Raw genomic sequence first — 22,989 nt, forward strand, 5'->3', positions numbered from 1 at the left:
TGAGTCATTAAGTTATGCACCTTCACTGATCAAGAAAAAGAAGAGAAAAGAAAGAAAACAACAATGGCAGTTGCAAGTGGCTGTAGACCCCAAGAAGATTGAAACCAAGAGTGCCGAAGAGCTGAGGAATAACGCATCGAGTCCATCCACCAATGAACCCATTGATGTCTCTCCTAATAGCGGTGAAACCTCAGACACATCTGTGTGCTCTGAAAAATCAAAGTAGCCGTTACCATCAACGGTTGCTTGCAACACTCGATCCACCGACAACAGAACTCACATTGACCAATCAATAGTGGATACAACACTGTCACAATAGGGTGACAAATCTATACCAGCCACACCCGAGGAGAACCATGACAAAATAGCAGTAAAACCTCAGGAAAAACGCACAATCCCCGAGAGCATAAACAATCCTAGCGTTGACCAATCTTGCTCATCTAGGCCTGAGCTCCCAGCTATGCTAAAGCCTAGCAAACTCCTAGAACCTTATATGAGATAGCAACCGAGCAAGCCCTCGTTGAATATAGAAGTGTCGCAGAATGCTTAACTGAGTTGAATGCTAAGCTCAAAGTGTTCGCACGAGTCTATGTCCTGGCAGACATGGGCGCATTCCCTAAGGAGCAGCTTGTAAAATACTTGCCATTTCCCCTATCCTGGGAAGAGCAAGAACATCTTGATGAGCACTAGGATAAGCTCCTACATGAACGCATGCGACTCACCTCTGACAAGGAAGCTGACAAACTACGCTTAATTATAACATTCAATGATGTGCTCTGCCAACCAAATCTCTTAGAGATAGAGCAACTAAAGCGACAATCAGAGGGTCGAAGTCAATTTGAACAACGTTGGTTTGAAAATCGTGTTGCAATGACCGAACTAGGAGTCCAAATCATGACAGTCTCAGAAGAGCGATTGGCCAAATGGCGGTCTCAAAGAGACCCAACCTATGTGGGCCCAATTTCCTTTCGAGTGCTAACTGCCATTCGGGGTACGGACTTAGTTGGAACTAGCCAAGAGAACTCTTTGGTTGATAAGGTTTTCACTGAGGAGGAGCTACATGTTGTAAGTAGACTCGGACAAGGTACCATGATACTTGACGTTGCAAAATACCTGATGTTATTAAGAAGGCTACCACGAGTACTGGATGCATGTGCCACACTCCAATACAATCCTGAGTTTTACAATTGGTTTTTATCCTCGTAAAGTGACATGGATTTGTAAACATGTACATAAATAAACAATGAATTTTTTTGACCTTGTATAGATAATATCAACACACACAAGCAATGATAGTCAAGCACAGGGAGAAGAGTTGGGTTTGACAGACTAAGATCCTTAGGTCCTTCTCTCACCACACATTTAGAAGTCGTGTGACCATTCCCGTCTCCAATTGGAGGGCATGCAACCCTCATTATTGCCATAGGAAGCCTTGACCAACATCTCTGATGGTGTAGATGGGGCACCGTCCCTTTCTATACACCTTTCCCCTTTTTTCGGTCTATCCTTCCAGGGATGAGTCCTGCTCCACTCCATGACAACCACTCTGTGCAACTTAGCGTAAGCCAAGATCTGCTAATGGATGGAGGCAAAACGAACGTCATCATGGGGGCCATCTTGTTGGGTATTTTACTCACGCCTTACTTACGCCTACGCTCATATGGGAGTGTCGGTGATCAGTAGGACACTGGGGCACTTTTTACTCTCGGTAGGAGAGGTTTTTTCCCCCAGACTTATGGTCTTATTATCGTATGTACTTATGTGCTTATGTTACACACATTTAGGCACTTAGTGTGTGTCGGGTGTGAACACCCCCCTACAACCCTAAGGTTTAAGGGTTGTACTTTGTACTTTCAGATTACACTCATTCAGTCTATTTCTCTTGGGTGTCGTGCTTCAACTCTGTCTCTCTCACTCTCACACTGTCTATTGAATCTGGCTGTATCTCGATCCTCTGCTCTCACATTTGGTATCAGAGCTCAGCTCTGAACTTAGCTTCTGCCTGCAGAGTGCAAGTCTGCAGTCTGCAGCACACGCCAGTCCTGCTCTAGGCCGCTGACACACAGCTCCACGCAACGTGTCTCCAGGGCACAGGGTCTGACGCTGCCTAACGTCAAACCTTGTTAGACGTCACGTCAGCACAGGTACAGCCTGTCGTCAGTCCTGTCAGTAGAGTACAGCTCGTCGTCAGTCAGTAGTCAGGCGCTGTTCCTCAGCGCTGCCTCAGCACAGTACAGCTCGTCGTCAGCAGTCGCCCGTCAGCAATCTTCACGTCAGCAGCACGTCCACGTCCTGTCCCCGGAGTCAACGCCTGCTCGCGAGCAGCACCACCAGCCCGCCAGTCCGCACGCAATCTTCGTCAGGACAACGCCCATTTGACCATCGTCACCCGCCTGCCCGCCTGTCTACTTCCACGTCAGCAGCTCGCGACGTGCTTCACGCCGCCTGCCCTGTCCACGCGCAGCCCGCCTGCCCAACGCGACTGGTCAGCCCGCCAGACGACCACGTAAGGAGCAATTTTAAACATTTTTTTTTTAAAAATTTCAGCCCAAGACCAATTCTGGAAGCGGAGGGTCACAAGCGGCAACACAGAACCAGTGCAGGGAAAAATTTCATGCAAATTTTTAGACAGGATCGTCAGACATTTTGGGGCTTTTGTGTATTTGGAGGACAGATGCATTTAAACTGCTGATACAGTCACAGAACGACTGATTTTGACAGAGATTTTGGCAAAAATTTTGGGGATTTATTCATAACAGTGTTGCATTGCACTGTTTGCACCTTGGGAAGCGTGCAGTAAAGGACAATTTTCTGACAGAGTACGCCCTTGGACATCAATTGCAGAAATGTATTTGCTGCAATTTCTGGAAATTTGCAGATTTCCAGTTCGAACTGCTTTGACATTGCTCATTTTGTCTTTGGAAATTTGTCATCATGGCAAATCAGGGAGGTGATGTTTTTACGTATGTATCCAAAGAGGACAGACTGGACGGAAACAACTATTCCGTTTGGTCATTTATGATGAAAAATGTATTAGTGGCCAAGAATTTATGGGATTATGTCAGTGGAGAGGAAACTCGGCCGGGAGTTGTAGCTCCCGCTACTCCTCCTCCCCATGGCGCATGTGGACAATGGGGACCTCAGCCCGCTCCACCTCAGCCACTTCCTCCAAGAACTGCAGCTCAAAAAGCTTGGGATACCCGTGATGCACAGGCCTTGTCGCTGATTGCTTTGGCAGTTCAACGGTCCATCATACCTCATATCCGTTCGGCATCTTCTTCACGAGATGCATGGTTGACTTTGGAGCATATGTTTGCAGGAAAAAATGAGACACGGATCTCTTTCTTGAAGAAAGAGTTGGAAACTCTGAAGATGCATGAAGGTGATTCTATGCAGGATCACTTAAACAAGATTCAGGACTTGAGGGAGCAGCTCATGAATGTAGATGAGTATTTTTCGGATGCACAGTTGATATCCACCACCTTGAATTCCCTACCTCCTTCGTACTTGTCTTTTCATACTGCATTGAACCTCACAATGAGGATTGCTGAGCACCCACTCACTTTTATTCAGCTGGTTAGCTTGCTTCTAGAGGAGGAGCAAACACGGAAAAATAGTGGTGTGGATGCTATAGTCTCTGAGCAGGCTTTTGTGGCATAGAAAGGCAAGAACAGCAAGGTGAAAAATGCTCCACAGAGTTTTGGCACTTCGGGCACATCGCAGAATCAGTCACAAGGGGGAACGCAAGCAAAGAAAGGAAAATGTCATTATTGTAAGAAGCTCGGCCACTATATCACTGAGTGCAGAAAGCGCATTGCCAAAGAGAAGAAAAAGGAGTCAGGAATGTCTGTTTCTACTACTCCTTCCACTGCTAGTGAGTCCGCGTCCTTTGTTGTGGACCGGGACTATTGTTTTTACACTTGCAGTTATGATATCTCTTGGGCCGATAGAGCACTTAGCTCTACAGAGGATGTTGACACTTGGTTCTTTGACAGTGGTGCTTCTAGACATATCACATCTCGCAGAGATTTGTTTGCTTCAGTTAGTGCACCTCCCGTTGGGAAATCGGTACAGTGTGCCAATAATGCATCATACCCTGTTCGTGGTATTGGGGAGATTCAGCTCACAGCCATTGATGGCTCTATTCTCCGCCTGCAGGATGCTTTGTTTGTGCCTGGAATAAAGAAGAATTTGCTTTCTATTTCTTCTTTGGCACGTTGTGGTATGCAGGTCACTTTTGATGATGACCGTTGCATGGTTCGAGAAAAAGAATGCATGACATTGGTCTTGACAGGATCTTTGTGTCATGGTTTATATGAGTTGGATGCTCTTTCAATAGATCAGTCAGCATACTTGACATCCACTCTTACTCCTGCTATGATACAGGCGGAGTTATGGCATGCTCGTTTAGGGCATGTAAACTTTGGCAGCTTGATGCTTTTACAGCGTACTCAGATGCTGGATGGCTTACCTCTCTTGGAGAGACCTCCTGAGCACTTATGCGAGGGATGCATTTTGGGGAAAATGCATCGTTTCTCATTTCCTCGTGATGTTGCTTTCAGGGCAACAACCAGATTGGAGTTGGTGCATTCAGATGTTTGTGGGCCTATGCAGACCATGTCATTGGGTGGTTGTTATTATTTTGTGACATTCATTGATGACTTCACACGTTTTTGCTGGGTCTATTGTTTGAAAAAGAAGTCAGAAGTGTATGATGCATTTTTGGCTTTCAGTGCACTTGTTGAAAACCAATCTGGATGCCACATTAAGACTCACCGTTCGGACCGAGGGGGGGAATACATGTCCTCTATGCTGAATTCTTTTTTGCAGCAGAAGGGCATAGTACATCAGTATACTACAGCTTATACTCCACAGCAGAATGGGGTAGCAGAGAGGAAAAATCGGTCACTCATGGAGATGGCCAGATGTATGCTGAAGGCAAAGAGCTTGCCTCATAGTTTTTGGATGGAAGCAGTCATGTGTGCTTGCCACATTTTGAACAGATGCCCTACCAAAGCCTTGAAGACCATCACACCATTTGAGGCTTGGAACAGCCGTAAACCTTCTGTTGGTCACTTTCGTACCTTTGGGTGTCTTGCCTATGCCCATATTCCACAGGTACTTAGAAGAAAATTGGACAACAAGGCTGTTAAGTGCATTTTTATGGGATATAGCAATGAGAGCAAAGGCTATGATCCCGTTACTAAGAAGGTTTTTGTCAGCAGGGATGTTGTTTTTGATGAAAAATCAGAATTATCCTTGGCTGGTTTGGACACATATCAGGCTGCCCGTGATGTTTTTGAAGGGCTGCTTCCCATTACTTTTGGTGATTCAGCTGGAGGTTCACAAAATGAACCTAATGTTCAGCCAGCTGCTCCTATGGAAAGTGCAGTAATTCAGCCATTGGCTGATCGAAATACTCAGCATAATGCTGAAACAGAAATTCAGCAAGAGCTTGCACACAGCCAGGATGCTAGACAGCTACCTAGATGGTATTTGCAGACTATGCAAGATAGTCCTTTGGATGCACCCACGGCTGGTCGTACTAGAAGGCAAACTCGTTTGCATGATTCAGCACATACTATGGAGTTTATTATGGCAGCAAGTACTTTTGATAATGAAGAGCCTGAATGTTATGAGGATGCACAACACAGTGTGCATTGGAAGGCAGCCATGCAAGCTGAATTAGATTCTATTACTAAAAATCACACTTGGGATTTGGTGTCCTTGCCATTTGGGAAGAAAGCCATTGGAACAAAATGGGTCTACAAATTGAAAAGAAAAGCAGATGGATCCATTGATAAATACAAGGCACGGCTGGTAGCTAAAGGCTATGCACAGAAAAAGGGCATTGATTATGAGGAGACATTTGCTCCTACTTCCCGTATGACGACCATTAGGTCTATGATTGCTTTGGCTGCACATTATGGTTGGACAGTTCATCAGCTAGATATCAAGACTGCATTTTTGCATGGGGAACTTCAGGAGGAAGTTTATGTACAGCAGCCCATTGATTTTGCAGTTGAAGGCTCAGAACATTTGGTATGCAAGCTCAAAAAGGCACTATATGGTTTAAAACAAGCTCCTAGAGCTTGGTATGAAAAGATAGATGCTTTCTTGCTTGGTCAGGGGTTTCTAAACAGTTCATCTGAGTCTACCCTTTACGTATGTAAAGAAGGGGGATCTATGCTGATTTTATGTCTTTATGTTGATGACCTTTTGCTCACTGGAACACATGCTGATCAGATTTCAGCATTCAAACAAAATTTGCAGCAAACTTTTGACATGTCTGACTTGGGAGTTTTGCATTACTACTTGGGCATCCAGTTCATACATACTGCTCGAGGTATTGGGTTATCACAGTCAGGGTATATTGGGCAGCTTCTTGAGAAGTTTGGCTTACAGGATTGCAAGCCAGTTTGTACTCCCATGGAACCTGGACTGAAACTGTCATTACATGATGACAGTGATTTGTTTGATATACATACATATGCTCCTGCAGTTGGATGCCTTATCTATCTATGCAATACTAGGCCGGACATACAGTTTGCAGTTTTAGCCTTGAGCAGGTATATGCATCAGCCACGTATGTCACATTGGCAAGCTGTTAAGCGTGTTTTCCGCTACTTGTAGGGTACTCGTTCTCTTGGGTTACTTTATGCCAAGGGGGGACCACTGCATTTACATGCTTACAGTGATTCTGATTGGGCTGGTGATTATGATACACGTCACTCTACTAGTGGTAATTGTTTCTTTCTTGGCACTTCTTGCATTTCTTGGCTTAGCAAGAAACAATCCACTGTTGCCACATCGTCATGTGAAGCTGAATACAAGGCAGCTTTCACCACCACAGTTGAATGCGTATGGCTTAGACGCTTGCTAGCTGATTTGGATGTATCTGTTACTGAGCCTATTCCTTTGTTCACTGACAGTCAGAGTGCCATTGCAGTGGCACGGAACCCAGTGTTTCATGCTCGCACGAAACACATTGAGATTCACTATCACTTTGTCAGAGAGAGGCTACATGCAGGTGATATCAGCCTTGTCTATTGTCCTACCACCAGTAATGTGGCAGACATCTTCACCAAAGCTCTTCCTCGTGACAAATTTGAAGCATTTCGCGATGCTTTAAATTTGATATCCTTTGGTGGCGGATGATCCTTGTACTCTTGATCACTCTTCACTCCAGGGGGGTTTGTTGGGTATTTTACTCACGCCTTACTTACACCTACGCTCATATGGGAGTGTCGGTGATCAGTAGGACACTGGGGCACTTTTTACTCTCGGTAGGAGAGGTTTTTTCCCCCAGACTTATGGTCTTATTATCGTATGTACTTATGTGCTTATGTTACACACATTTAGGCACTTAGTGTGTGTCGGGTGTGAACACCCCCCTACAACCCTAAGATTTAAGGGTTGTACTTTGTACTTTCAGATTACACTCATTCAGTCTATTTCTCTTGGGTGTCGTGCTTCAACTTTGTCTCTCTCACTCTCACACTGTCTACTGAATCTGGCTGTATCTCGATCCTCTGCTCTCACACATCTCTCTACAACAAACACTGCATGCCTCACCTCTCCTCTCCTCATCATATGTGCTTGATAATCCACTGTATAATCCCTTCCATGCAAATAGTTTTATCATGCCTTAAGGCCTAATCCTTGGTTCTCATTTTGCAGGTCCCCCTATGGTAGCCAACATGGAGCATCCAGTGCAATTGGCTTGCAAGGACGCTATCCGCCGTTGAAGGGAGCATGCATCACAAGCTCCTCCGTCGGAACGCTACGTACTTAGCCTTAAAAGGCATGCAAAGAAACGTGGTCCCAAGAGACACCGCCTTGGACGTAGGCCAAAAAATCCCCAAGCCAGGGGAATAGAAGCTCAAGGGAGCACACAAGGCGTGGCAACACCAGCCGTGCAGGCTCCTACCAGACGCTCGGGCACTAGCTGCTTGAAAGAGGAGAGGGCAGCTCGAGACAAGCAAGAATTTGACGCATTGTTTAAAAGCATTTTGGAAACAGTTGCGGCCAGGGACTACACCATTTGGGTCCGAGCCGATATCTTCCCTGCCCAACCTCACAGGAGCCCCTCACCAGCAGAGCCTCAGTCGCCCGACCACTCGGACTCACCTCGCCTCGTGCAAATAGAGTAGCCCCTATGATATATAATTAGTTTAACAAAGGCTATCCTGCCATAACTTTTTGTCGTAAAATGGTTAAAGAGGCAGGCTCCCCATTTGTATGCACTTTCCTTACTTATTGCTAATATATGTTACGTCTTTAACAAGCACCGGAATATGCATCGCAATCAGCATCATAGGATTTTGATAAAGTAATATCTTGACATGATTACATCTGTTCGTTGTACTTGATGTATGCGACTAGCATATACTCTCATGAAGTGACAAGTGGATGCATAGCAGGTCTTTATGTGAATGTGTTCAATGCTTAAGTCACCGCAAGACCACCAACCTCACAAAGAGCCACGACAAAGCCACGTTGCTGAAAGCAAAAATCACCCTTGTGAGTGTCCACGTCGCATGGCCCAAAGCATGATCTTAACCACTTCCTCTTTCTGGGTTACACTACACCGGGCACTCACGAAAACTGTTACCCCAATTGTACCAACATCGCACATTCCAGAGAGGTTTGCAATATCTCAAGTGTATCTTCCCATCTAAACGACTGCTTCTCTAACAACGAGGCTAGGGCACAATCATCACTATAATATCCATTTCTTGAGAAGCTTGACATTTTCCAACCCATTGAAAGACTGATAGCCTCAACATATTGCAATGGTTGTACTCAGGCAAGTAAAAAAAAAAAAAGAACGAAAGAAAGAAAGAAAAAAGAACAAGAAAAGGAAACGAAAAAGAAAACGGAAAAGGAAAAAAGAAAAAAAAAGAAAAGAAAAGAACGAAAAGATACAAAGCACCCATGATCACAACATAGCACCTAGGGGTCCTCAAATTAGGTACGTTCAATGACCTTGGTCGACTGGCTCTGTCCCTAGTCCCCTAGCCCTTTAGCATCACCCACAATTGTTCAGGGCACATCAAGGGCAAGACATACCTAGGGACTTGTCTCGCCTATGGTTAAACCTGTCACCTTGACCCATTCGCACGATTCCCTCTTGCACTCTGTCTTAATACCATTGCAATCAATTGTGGTAAGCACCGCACGAATGGCCATGAAAAATACACTTTTCTCATCAAGCAAGTCCAATAGCTCCCAGCTATTGAAAGTGCAGTATACCTGTGTTTAATTATGTTACGTCGTGCAGTCACAACGCAAAGGATGTCTCATACACCTTCACGTGTACTTCTTCTCAACATGGACAGCTTTGCTTCATCCACAAATTGTTACGAAAAACCGGCACGCGGTCTTCTAACTACGTAATATCTAAGTATGCACGAGCACTCACATAATATCTGCACCAAAATATATACACAGTTTGGGTCCTCAAGTGTAGGACAATACTCTCAGCTTGCTTAGAGTTCGACCTGTCTCCCAAACTAATTGAACTATGTCTTGTGTACAATAGAGAAGACTAGCACTACCCCTAGGAAGAGACTACCTATGAGAGGTTTTTAATTGCAGGTATTGATGACTCCAACGAAAGTGTCGTTAGCTCTTTATCGACACCAACCTTTGAATTCTTATCCTTTATCATCCTGCAAGCCCGCCAAGAATTGTCATGTGCAGAATCCCCAACAAACCAACACTTGTGCTGGCCATCAGTGCCATCCCCAACAAAGAATACCCCTACCACCAACTCCAACAACCCTACCACCAGCCACCTAGGCCACCAACATGCCCCCAACGACCTTCCTTCATACCACCACCAACACTCCTCCACGGCAACCGGAGATGTCCCTTCCACCCACGTCTTCAGTGCATGCCAAAGCCTGCTACCTACGACGGTGAGTGCTATGGGATTGACACTCGTCTAGGAGGGGGGTAATGTTAACCGGTAGACTTAATAAGGTGGAAAATGTGGAAAAGCTAAAGCAGAAGACAAAGACCAAGGCAATGTGAAATGAAAGACAAAGGCGCACAAGAAAAAGCGCAAGTCAATACTTTTGTAAAAGAGCGCAAGCGCATCATGATTTAATTTAAGGAGCACCGTGTTCTCACCCGTGCAATTTGTAAAGGTAGATGGGCGGTAGGAAGGAAGCTAGGAAGATAGAAGGACAATGGGAAAAATGGCCTAGGCCATGGTCGGCCATGTAAAAAAGGGGATAAGGGGATGACCGCCTAAAAGGGATTTAGGGTTTTGTATATAAAGTTGAAAAGTGAATGAGAAGCTCATTCTTGTGTATGGCCAAAAGTGGGTCTCCTCTTCTTCTTCTTCTTCTTCTTATTGCTTGCTTGAGCTTGTGCTTGAGAGAGAGAGTGTGAGTGTGAGGGAGTGAGTGTGTGAGGGTGAGGGACCGGGGAGGAGAAGCTCTCCATCTTCCCCTCTCTTCTTCTGTTCTCTTCTCTTCTCTTGTCTTGCTCGCGGCTATGGAGCTTGAAGCATGGAGCTTGAGGATGGAGCTTGCTTGAAGCTTGCACTTGGATCATGGAGCTACTGCAGTGCGCGGGAGAGGAGGTAACTCGATCGGCATGGAGGTAAGCTCACTACGCCCGTAGATATGGATGGCGTGTCGGCTATGTGAGAGGTAGCCATTAGTGCTCGGCTTGGAACGTTTGAACAATAAGCGGTCCGTGGGTCTTGGGCGGTTGAGCGAAAGCTCCCACATGTATGCATACAGTTTGTAAACTGTAGACTGTTAGTGACCAGCAACTTATTTAGTACCAAAACCGAGTCGTATACATGTCATACATGTCCCAAACCTTCATAAACATCTGCTAATACATGTAGCAGTCCAGATATAAGCACACATGCACAAATCAGTGCATAACCAACAAGTACAAGTGTCAAATATCTTGTTCATAGATTGCAATCAACAAATACTCGGTGAAACCAAGTCTTTTCAGCTCCAAAACAGCCCCAAATCATGTCATACATTCACCTAGAAGTATTATGTTCAATACATGAGCATTTGGGTAGTTATAGTCATCCTGTCTTCAACGACCAATGGCATGGAAACATGAACTATTTATAACCAGCCAATACAATATGACTGCACTAATTTCTAGCTTCAAAATTTTGCATTCAACTCCCTTCTTGATCCATAAGACATCTGCAAGCTATATGCAAAGTCATCTAGTACATAGTACTATCAAAGTCATCTAACATTCCAAGACCATTAAGTGATTGCTTCTCATAGATTCACGACAGTTCTCAACCTATCACAAGCTCTCATATCAGAGTACTTTGATCACAAATTGCAGCTCCAATGCACAGGAGCAAGTACATATGTCTTTCAAGAAAATGCCTATGCTTCAGTGATGGCCAAAGTACATGTCATATGACTTCAATGCATCAACCAAGGTCAAGTATATGCTGCCCTATCACTGTTAACAGCAGGTCTTCACTGTTTTCCAGATCTATATATCACTGTTACAACTCACACATGAGCTCCCATCAGTGCATTTGCTTACAACCTTTGAGCACCTCCCCAAGGGCATAATCAAGCATTCTATCACTTAGAATGCAACCAATGTGTTGATTTGTGGGCAATGGAGCTTTGGCGCAGTCACGCAGGTCTGTAATCTTGTTTCCATCAGCACATGATGAGGGTAATGATGATGACTAGGCACTCTATTGTGCTCAATGAAGTCTTACAAGTCTCCCCAACAAGCAATTGCGAGCATTTCATTCAATGAAGACCACAAACTTACAATGCATACCTTCAAGAAAACAATGGCAGCCTACTTGACCTTTGACAAAACTGAGTCTTCAACAGACAAAGAGTGGAGCAGACTCAAGAGCCTTCAGGCTCATGTTCATTCTTCTTCATTATTCCACACTTTGTCTTTAAAAAAACAAAGTAAGAGTAAGTGTTACTCTAGGTCTAACTTGACCAATACTCGACTAAGGTTAGATTAACCCTACATTGACTTATTCAGTGACACACACATGAACATTTGTATCTAGCTGGAGCGGTCTGTCACACATGACAAAAATAAGGACGGGGAAATACAGGGAGCTTGATTTCTAATAGACTATGGACTGCATATCTTTCTAAACCACTCTCCATGAGCAGTCATGTGGTTGGAGGTACCTAAGTTCTCCCAAAACATACATCATTCTTAGATAAAGCATTAGCAATCAACTTGTAATCTACATACAAGCCAATACTAGGTGCACTACAACAATAGACATGCTTCCTTTTTTACTAGTTGCACAATAATAATTGTAATCTACAATTTGTATGTACATGCTCTCTATTTCTATAACCTAGTAAACACATGAAACCTTACAACTTCAAAATCTATAACCTTTCTATCAAGCATAAATGAATCTTCAGCAACATAACTAGAAATAGTTTTTTACCAACTTGCAAGGCCAGAATAGAGACCAAAATGACTAAAATATAGCAAAATATGATTTGATAAGACTTGAAGGGCTTTGCTGTAGTGTATGCCCTACTCTTCGTGCTCACCCAGTTTCATTATAATCAAAGTCTGCAACAACACCAGCCTCAAGAGCCTTTGACAGTAGTTATATTCCAAGGCAAATCGAATAAGATGGAAGAGCCTTGTACTTGTTGCTTGCTTTCACATTTGTTGCCTTTATCTCAATCTTTTATTGAGCTTTGTGCAATCTGAGTAGCTCTAATACTATGAAAATACAAAGGAGGAGAGAGAGGTGAAGCAAGCAAGAGCACACAGACACAATGGACACTTGAGCACATAGAGAGGGTTGAAATCTTTGTCTTCTTCTCTCATACAAATGATTTAGTCCACAACATGATAAAATACTAATATAAAAGTACTGAAATTTATATACATGTAGTTACCAAGTGTGAATCTGCTAAGGATAGGTGAGGTGGCAAAATGAATGTTCTATAACTAAGAGTGGACTATGTGGGTGTAGTCCAATTGTAGAATCACTAGCATACCCTCCATGTCAATCACCTAATGTGGGAGTGAGTAAAATCCTCCCACATCACCAAGGCATGTAGTAGATGCCAGCTCATGTGGAACTTGACATCTCAACACAAGATCAAATGCTAGGCTATCTATACAAGAGGGGATGAACAATCGTTGTGATCACAAGTTATGATTCAATGTCTTGCTTGCATATGATCTTTATACCAAGGCTTATAATGGGGTAGTATTTTGATGTGGATTGATCAAAAGTATCCATAAACCTAGGAGGAGGATGATATTTGGATGCTATATAGCTTGTTGTTTGAGCACTCTTTTCAACCGGTCAGAAAAAAGAGAATAAGAGACCCTACTAGATCAAAACATAATGATTTGGGAGGACTCTTCCTTCCTTACACAAGGGATTTGCTAAAAGAGGTCATGATAGGGAAGGAGGGCATGGAGAAAAAGTACCAAAGACGGCTTGTATAAATTAAGAAGTTTTTAGTGTTTCTAGAGGGTGGGTATTAAGGGAAGCCAAAGTTGATACCATTAAAGTCAAACCAAGTTAAGAATCATGGCGCGCGCGCGCACACACACACACGCACGCACGCACGCATGCACACACACACACACACACATGGGGGGAAGGGGAGTGAGAAAGATCACGAAGTGGAGGCTAAAGCTGGTTGCCCTAGGCATATAAGAGGAAATTGTGGGCATAGAGTGTGGAAATGAGTTATAGAAGGTCTAAACATCTTCCATGATGAGCAACAAATAGATCAAAGTAATGTCTATGATGGTAGAGTTGGTTATCAAGTTTGAAAGCTACGATTGTGATGACATTCATTATAGCATGGCTCTACATATAATTAGTAAATTATAGTTAAGGCACAATGGGTATCATACTCCTATGTATTTATGGGAAATATAATACCTTTATGAGTAGTTGGCTACAGTTGGATGGTTTGCAAGAAAAAAATTTGTCGTAAAATTGCATTAATGATGCACAATGAGGGTTTCACCTTATAAATGAGCTTTGAGATGAGACCTTTCATATCCCATTTGATGCTATACTTTGGAAGTCACATCAATTTTTTACTGGCATATACAATGGAAAGGACTATATAATGAATAAAATGCTTGAGTACAATATGAAAAGGTTTGAAAATGATAGAGAACACGAGTATATTATAGCACAAAGGTTAAGGATGTGGATCTTCACTCCTTGGAATATGATAATATACAAAATGTCACCAACAACCTAGGCACGATGCAAGATGCTAGAAGTGATAGTTAAATCCATAATTGCAATGACATTGTAGAAGCTTTTAAGAAAATAACGCTTCTTAGGTGGGTGTTGGACTATTGATAGGGATGACCCTCCCACACTTTCCTTGTGAAGTCAATTCAAAATTCCCAGGTCCAACTAAGTTTTTTGTGTCCCAAAGGGAGACTAGATGGTGTTGCATATGGATTAAGAGTTTTGGTCAACTGCTAAAGGACTCCTTTGGGCTTTAGAAGGGGCACCTCATACATGGTGGTGGAGTAATGGTTAAGATAGGAGAATCAAATAATAAAAGAAACTCAATGAAGTTAACAAAATAAGTTTGAATTGAATTTTTGATATTGATAGCCATTGATTTCTTGGTGCATACACAGAATATAAGAGAAAAGGAGGCTACCTGATTGAGAAAGACCTTTCCCTTTTGACATGCCAAGTGGCCCATGGCTGGGATGATTATTCATACTAGGAAGACTCATTTAATGGATAATAGATTTATTCCATCAAATGTTTTATTACCACCTCTAGGCAATTTGTATATGCTTGACTTTTGACCGTGGAGTTGGATATGCATAAGAATCTATACACACCAAAACCTTCAACTCTAATATGAGTTATGGAGAGTCCGCTCGATGGAAAGATTAAAAATTGTTAGCATGTACTACTTGTAAGCTTCATACAAGGATTGATTTCTTGATCATGATAATGAATTGGTGTGTGACATTATGGGTTGATCCAAAAAGTACAAAGGAAGTATGTGGCCATTGCTCTACAAACCCTATGTTCAAAACTCAATGTTGGGGGTACTCCAAAGTACAAGAGAAATATGTTATTTGCCATACCTAAAGAAGTTGCCAACTTATAAGGACATAGATTCCAAACATTTCTACTGAAAAAAAACTTATGAGATGATACCCTAGATGGCTTAGAGCTTGATAGACGATTTTGTAAACCATTGTTGCACTAATAATGGGAACCCTTATTATTCTTACGATTAGTTGATGATATTTGGGTAGTGGGTAAATAGCATTTTAGAATATTCTCCATGGACCAAAAAGAATGTAATGTGACCTCTTCATAAGTAATCTAGACCACATTGAAAACCTCAAAGTGGATGGAGGAACTAAAGCTACTTCATTGTTTCTTATTCAAGAATTAAACAACCAATGACATTGTGACCATTAACATAGAGAGAATGACCTTTCAAGGTGGGGTATATGGTTAAGTCACCTAAGTCTTAGCCCATGATTGTATCCTCTTACATGGGAGACATTCCTGAAATAATTACTCCATGATAGAATACCCCCCTTTACCAACAACATGTAAAGTCTTGAAAATAATGGAAATCTCCTACATGTGCACCGTTGCCATTACATGAAGTTCATGATTAAAACTCTCTTGTATTTTGAGACCAGAGTATTGACCTATGTAGTATTAACCAGAATCCTAAGGCTTGAGAATGGATAATAACTATAAGAAATTCCTTCTGAAGAAAAATCCACTAAGAAATTTAATGGAGAAGGGATCAAGGTTGAACAAGATATGGAAACTTGAATTGAAGCCATAGATGATTACTTTGGGACTACCAAAGCCATTGCTGCAAATCAATCCATGATGATTGCACACATATCTTTCTTTGTTATTTTTTTCCTAGACTTCCATGTCTAGGACGAAACAACAACGCATAAATTTTATATTAAAGAGATTTCAAGCTAGATGTTGAGGCTCCTTTAGATGTTGGTGACTCTAAATCTCCTTTAAATGTGGATGAAGCTTCACCTCTTTCAAATTGTGGTGAACATTCAACTCTCTCAATTGATGTAGCTTCAAAGCTTCCTATTACTAAAAGGAAAAGGAGGTCCATATGGTTTTATATGCAAAGGCATTTCAAAGAAATAAGGAGATCTCAAAGATCAACTAATCATCTTCTCATTTCTAGGATAGCATTTATCAAGGTTATGAAGGAAATTGTTGGTAGGTTGTCTAGGATGTCCAAAATGGAAGGGATTGAAAAAAGGGGAAAATTTCAACTATTATGTGTCTATAGGAGATAACATACATTGCTCAATATTATGCATTATTCAAATGATCCTATCCTACCATCTCAAAGCTAAATACAATGTAGTCTAGGCCCTTTGTGATCTGCTCCAAACCATACCATTGCACTTTATCTATCGATTTTTGTACTCTCTTGCTCTTCTCTCTTAGGATCTTAGAGTTTGATACAATGCAATCTAGGCTTTCAAGAGTTGCTTCCCCCTCCCCTCCCCCCCTCCCCCCAATCACATTGTATTAACCACTTTTTGTGCTCTCTCTTTTGTCATGTCATCTTAGAGTTGATGCAATAGGAGTGAGGCTGTTTGTGAGCCCCCTTAACCGCATCATATCCACCTTTGTTGTTTGCCTCTTTTGTACGGGTCTTTGTAGCCTTAATCATGCAAGAAGGCACAAGTTCTATGTTGGAATCTTGTCACGAAGAATTTAGAGAAAGAAAAAGACCCTCTAGCAACATGAGGCTTTAAAAGAGGCTTCATAGATGATTCTTCAACCACTTCTCTAAGCTCTCCAACATGTGCAAAAAAATCAAAGAGAACCCCCTTCTCTAAAGACCTTTGGCTTCTCTTAGGTTACAAAAATCACTCCCTCAGAGAGGCTTCTTTAACTTCTTATTCACAACAATATTAACTTATCATTTACCAAATGCTAGAGACATGTTGAATCTTGAATGGGACTTTTTGCAAAGAGAATTATGTTGAGTTTCAACAAGTAATAGGGCCTTTTGTGCAGGTGGATTCATTCATATATTTATACATATGCATTTGATAATATGAAAATATGTTAATAATTCACATTTAATCAATGAAAAACTTAGTTAACACATGTTTCACATTAATTTCATTATTTCAAAATCCTACATCGTTTTATTAATAACACTCATATAGTGGAGACATTACATCCTCACTCCCTTAGCGAAATCAATATATCCTCATCTTGAGAGAAATTAGGGGTATTCTTTTTGAAGGGTAGCCTCATCTTTTCACCCTTATAGAAACTACGTCTCCATCCCTTGAAGGTGATGATAGTTGTCTAGGAATCCAAATAGAACTTCTGTCGATCTTGGCTTAACGAATGGCTCGAACATGTTGCATTTCTTTGAATATAGCTTTAGAAATTGCCAACTTGAGAGTGGAGTCCAAAACATTCAATGGAGTATGTCATTCTTATCCATATAGAGCTTGGAATAGGGACATCTTAATCATTTCACTAATAGGTAGCATTATAGGCAAATCCTATAAGTGGTAGATGTTCCACCTCCTTGGTTTTCTACCACAATAGGATCTTAAGATGCTTGCAATGATTTAATTCACCCTCTCAGTTTGGTCATCAGTTTGCATGACAAGAAACATTGATTCATGGTTGAATCTCGATGGTTTAAAATAGACAAGTCCAAAAACCTAGATGCAACCTTTTAATTATATTTGGACCCCAAAAAATTTGAGTGCTTCCACAATCAACCAAGATTTTGAAGGATTTACCCATATAACTTGCTAATATCTGGATGAAACATGGACGGTTGGCTCCCTTGTTCCTCATGCCTACATGAATGGTTTCTCACTTGATTTCTTTCCCTAGGAAATTCTTCTTCTTTTCTTCTTCTTCTTGGCCTATTGTAGAGTTCACCCAAGCTCTAGTTGCTATTTCACAACGTGACCTCTACTATTATTTCTATTTCCACTGTCTCTTCCTAGTATTTGGATGAAACAACATGGACGGTTGGATCCCTTGTTCTCCATGGCTGCATGAATGGTTTCTCCCTTGATTTCTTCCCTTGGGTAAATACTCTTCTTCTAATTAGCCTATCATAGAGTTCACCCAACCTCTAGTGTTCTTTCTATTTCCATTGCCTCTTCCAGATGTTTGATTTGGATTAAGGTTCTGAGAAAAATTTGTGTAGTTAGCTCTCAAGTGTCTAATCTCTCTAAATTAGCAGAACTACTTTGCTTAGCCCTCTTAGGTCCTAAGTAGTATTAGCCACTTGTTAGTTTTAGCATTGTTTATATGGGCACCATAATTTGGACAACTTCTCTCATATAGTTATTGTTCATTATGGAATTTCTTTGACCATTTTGAGCAATCTCTTTGGCTTTGGGTTTGGCTTGTATGAGGGAATCTCGAAGGGTTGTGGGCCCTTTCGACTTGAGACAAGTATCGAGAGAAGGATTTAGAACTTGGCAAAACCTCACAATCTATTGAGTTGTCATCATCGGCTATTTGTACTTGCAGAGGCTTACAAACTCCAAGTAGTAACCTTTCAAGATCAAGTTTTGACAAAGGCTGTAAAATTGATCCATCTTGATGGGTTCAAATGGTGGGGACAAGTAACATCCTTTGATAGCTTCTTTAATTTTATCCAATGTATGGGAAGCTTCGGTAATCCCATTATCTCAGCACCATTGGTTTTACAAGAGTTTAACCTCATTGGTGAGAGAGATATCAATTAGGTATGATATGTGTAAGGGGGATTCGACTCACCTTTGAGTTGCCTTATTGCACTATATTGATCACATCATATCGATCTCTAATATGGGATGATAAAAAAGCAAGAGAGTATAGAAATCGATCAATATGCTGTGATGGCAAGGGTTAAAGCAACTCTTAAAGAGCTTGGATTGCATTGTATTGAACTCTAAGATTTTATTCATGAATGATGCATATATTACTACTACCCATACACACATGATCACTTTAGTAAATAGGGACTTTAGTTCATGAGTAGGACTAGATACATGCGCAACAAATTTTTGAAGCCTTTCCCACTACTAATGCCAATGCCTTTCAAATCCTTAACATTCCTCAATATTTGACAAAGAAAGAAAAGGATGTCAAGGTTGAGGATGTGATCCATGAGTACAGAAGGTCTATAATTGAAAAGAAGAGTATTTATGATGAGAAGGTCAAATACGTCCTTAAAACAATGAAAAATATTCACAAGAAGAAAATTGAGGCAGTTTCTCCAATGAACTATTGGAGGATGGACAATATGTATAGTTAGATGCTAGTGAAGATATGTCTTATTCCAAAGAAAGGGTTATCTAAGTATATCTCCCAAGGACAAGAGCATGTTTGAGAAAAGAGAGATTCAATTATCTAATTTAACAGTATATTGTTGCATTAGGTAAATACTCTTACCTATCTCTAGCGCTTTGATGACCTACTTACAGATTGTTTTTCCAATATCAACTTGTGTGTAGGGCATACATTGCTCCTTTTAGCAATGATATCTTGAGGATTATATTTGTCATTGATCTACTTCTCTTAGTGGATCCATTTTCAAAAACAAGATCATATGTTGCAAATTTTTTCAATATATATAGTAACGTAACAAGCTATCATAATTGTCTTATGATGTTGGTGCATATTACTTAGTAGTAAACTTTTTTAAATACTTTATTTTCTTACTATGTGTTGGCTATTGTCTTGCTTTGGAGAGAGAGAACCTTGGAGCCCAATTTACATTGATGTTTTTTGGAGAGAGGTCATATTTTAACGAATTCTCTATCTAGAGTATGTGACTAGGCGCTAAACTATTATATACATCCATTTCTTGTTCTTTTATCTTATAAATTGATTCTCATTTATTGATTTTGCTAATAGATCTTAACTTGCAAAGACTTTTTACAACCTACATAGAGGTGTATGAGTGCATCGATGATTGTAATAAGCCCTTCAAGTGTCTAAACCAAGAGATCCTACTACATAGTGACACACAAAATTGTGGATGGAAAGTGATGCAAATTTTTATAAGACAATAATTGCAAAGTTGTTAAACATAGATGGAGTTGAGCATAAGCTTACCTATCTTTTGTTGCATCATTGGAAATACCTTTATTGTGCGATCTATGCTTTGCTACAATGTAAAGAATATCAAATCATATATGTGGATTAAGTAAATCCACATGTTCCAATTTTTGTAGGGCAATATGTGGTGGATTAAGTATAGATATACTTAATCAAATTTTTGTAGAACAATAGATGCAAAGTTGTTAAACATAGATGGAGTGAGTGTAAGCTTATCTATCTTTTGTTGCATCATTGGAAATACCTTTATTGTGTGATCTATGCTTTGCTACAATGTAAAGAATACCGAGTCGTATATGTGGTGGATGAAGTATTCATATATGGGATGGGTGCATAAATATACCAATGCATGTATGCATGGATAGGTTATGCTATACTCATTATATATGGTTACATATCTATACATAAAATACTCCATGTATTTATCTTATATATGTAAAATCAACCAACCAAAATAGCCAAAAAAAATTATATTGTAACAACAAGAACATTAAGCAAGCTTTCATTGTCAAGTTTTTGCTTTTCCTCCAGCTAAACGTGCACACAAATTAGTACATGTGTAAATGCACATTTATCTACATTGTAAAATTAGAGGATCGGGTTTTCCTGCTGACATAACAAAGAGGCATTACATTATTGCTCTTTTGGAATACAATTGCAGGGTTCCCCTTTAAAACCAATGTAAAAGATTAGATGACCAGCACCAAACAATGTAAAAGATTAAAGGACCACCAAACAAAAAGTTTGAACTCTATCAAACAAAAAACATTTATTTTATTCTTATACAAAATGCACATCTTTTCATAAACATGTTATATCCACTTGTCTAATAAAAAACTTTACTACCCTTCCCACAATTTTATGGATCAGTACAACATTATGCTCAAGCTATTAAAATACAATAACAACTCCACTCAGATTATATGCGTGTAGCTCTTCATAACAAGTACATGCATAAACAAATACACATATATTATTACACACATGCACGCATTTACAGATGAATACAATTTTAGATATAGACATACACATCAATCTTAGATAGTTTGTTTACATTCACTTGTACATACCAGCAAACATATGCACAGAAAACATCCCACCCAAACATAAACATCCCAATCAAACATTTCTACACCATAGAAAGTTATGAAAGTAATAAGTGCAATACATACAAACCTATCCACCAAAACATTCCAATCAAACAAGTCTACATTACAGAACCTAAGTTATGAAAGTACTACCAACAAATATACTTCAATTAATTCTTTCAGAACCATTGAAACTAAAGGGAGCCCTAGACATGGCTAACAACATAACGAAAAAGCAACAAGTGGATGCCTTACTGGAAACTTTTGAGGAATTCTCCACTCTCTTGGGTTCACTGATTAGCAGGCACAAGACTTAGTTGCTGTATGTTGTGCTGGAGGGATATAGTTTTAGGCTTATTAAGAAAGGGGAGACTTTCACGTACTTGGGATGTCATCTTGGATTAGGCCTTACACAACTGCAAAAATTCCAATGGTTCTTTCAGAGGATGAAGGCTAAGGTAAGCAACTCGGCAAATGGCACTTACTCCTTTGGAGGGAAGGTGGTGCTACTAGGCTCAATGCTTGTTTCTAGCATTGTTTTCATTGCCTCATTCCTGGCCTTCTCAGCGACATGCTGGGTGAGCTTAGAAAAGATGTTCAGGTTTTTTATGTGGCACAATTAGAAGAGGCAACGATGGCACTCTATTTTTTAGGATATAATCACCTCAACCAAAAAGGAAGGGGGCTTGGGCATTGATTCCTTGAAAGAAAAAGCATCACGCCTTCTTCGTAGGATGATGAGCAGGCTGTCCAGTTCCCAGCCGTGAGCAAGTATAGCTTGATAGTTTATCGTCAGCTCTAAGCTACCAGCAGGCAAGTGGACTGAGCTTGCTAGGAGGACATACTTATCTCCAAAGGACCGATGATTAGATTTCAAGGCTCGGAAGCATTACAAGCAATAGTTCACAGCTGGAAGTCCATTAAGGAGCTTGAGTGGTGTGGCCATCAAGAGGGCAAAGGTGACCCAAGTCTGTGTTGCAATCCATATGGCTAGTTGACAGTGCCTATCAAGATAAAACTATCTAAAAGCATGCATGATGAAGGTTTGAGAAGATGGAAGGGCATTCGGGAGCCCACTCAATTGTGATTCCTAGCTATTGATGAGTGCCAGTCGAAGTTTCTACTAAATGATGAAGAGAAGCATTAGTTGTCACTGGTAGTGATGCTAAAGGAGGACTGGCCAAATTCCTTTAGGATGTTTCCACTCAGTCCAATGAGGTGCTTTAGAACCGAGAAGGGGAAAATGCTCTGAGAGTGCTGTAAAAAAGAGGATTTCAATATTCATAATGTTAGATCGATTATGAAGGTGCAGGAATACTGGAAGAGGTATCACCCAGAACCCACTTCAGAACCTGGAGGGGTGGGTTAGATTGATTTGGTCCAGTACACCCTCCAAACGCTTGAATCTTGTTTAATGAAAGACAATCATGAATAAATGGCCCCCTAGGAGAGAATCTCCAAGTTTTCTAATGTTTCTCCGCTCTAGAGATGTGTAGAAGGAATAAAGAAACGATCAAGCACCTTTTTGGGACTACATTGAGGTTAAAGGTGTCTAGAACACCATAGTTGAGTGGGTGGATAAGGCAGGACTTCAGTATAGAATTGATGCTAAGGTTGCTCTATTTGGTGGTAATGGACAACTCCAAGAAGCATAGGCATCACATCAGAATGTGATAAGGGCTATTTGGTCTCATAGAACCCCCAAGTCTTTTGGAAGAATTGATAAATATAGACCTTGAAGTGTCTCCTTTTGTAAATCCGAAGTTTTATCCGTTT

At 40.9% G+C, this 22,989-nt stretch overlaps 1 protein-coding gene and 1 long non-coding RNA gene across 6 annotated transcripts in view; one reads left to right on the forward strand and one right to left on the reverse strand.

Moving 5' to 3' along the window:
* Positions 1 to 22,989, forward strand: part of LOC148015510 (uncharacterized) — a 170,023-nt gene that overhangs the window by 31,983 nt on the left and 115,051 nt on the right. The gene's annotated exons all lie outside the window — the stretch shown is intronic.
* Positions 20,613 to 22,989, reverse strand: part of LOC148015512 (uncharacterized) — a 42,025-nt gene continuing 39,648 nt past the window's right edge. The window contains exon 2 of one of the 2 annotated variants that reach the window (XR_015688376.1): positions 20,613 to 20,731. Coding sequence is in view for 1 of the 2 variants with exons in the window: in XM_087665556.1 (XP_087521682.1) it covers positions 20,697 to 20,731 (35 nt within the window). In the remaining variant the exon portion in view is untranslated. The remainder of the gene's footprint in view (positions 20,732 to 22,989) is intronic. The other variant, XM_087665556.1, reaches the window with a different exon arrangement.

This window comes from Lygodium microphyllum, chromosome 24 (genome assembly GCF_053477565.2).
Source record: "Lygodium microphyllum isolate KBCC chromosome 24, Lygodium_microphyllum_v1.1.10, whole genome shotgun sequence".
Classification (NCBI taxonomy): Eukaryota; Viridiplantae; Streptophyta; class Polypodiopsida; order Schizaeales; family Lygodiaceae; genus Lygodium; species Lygodium microphyllum.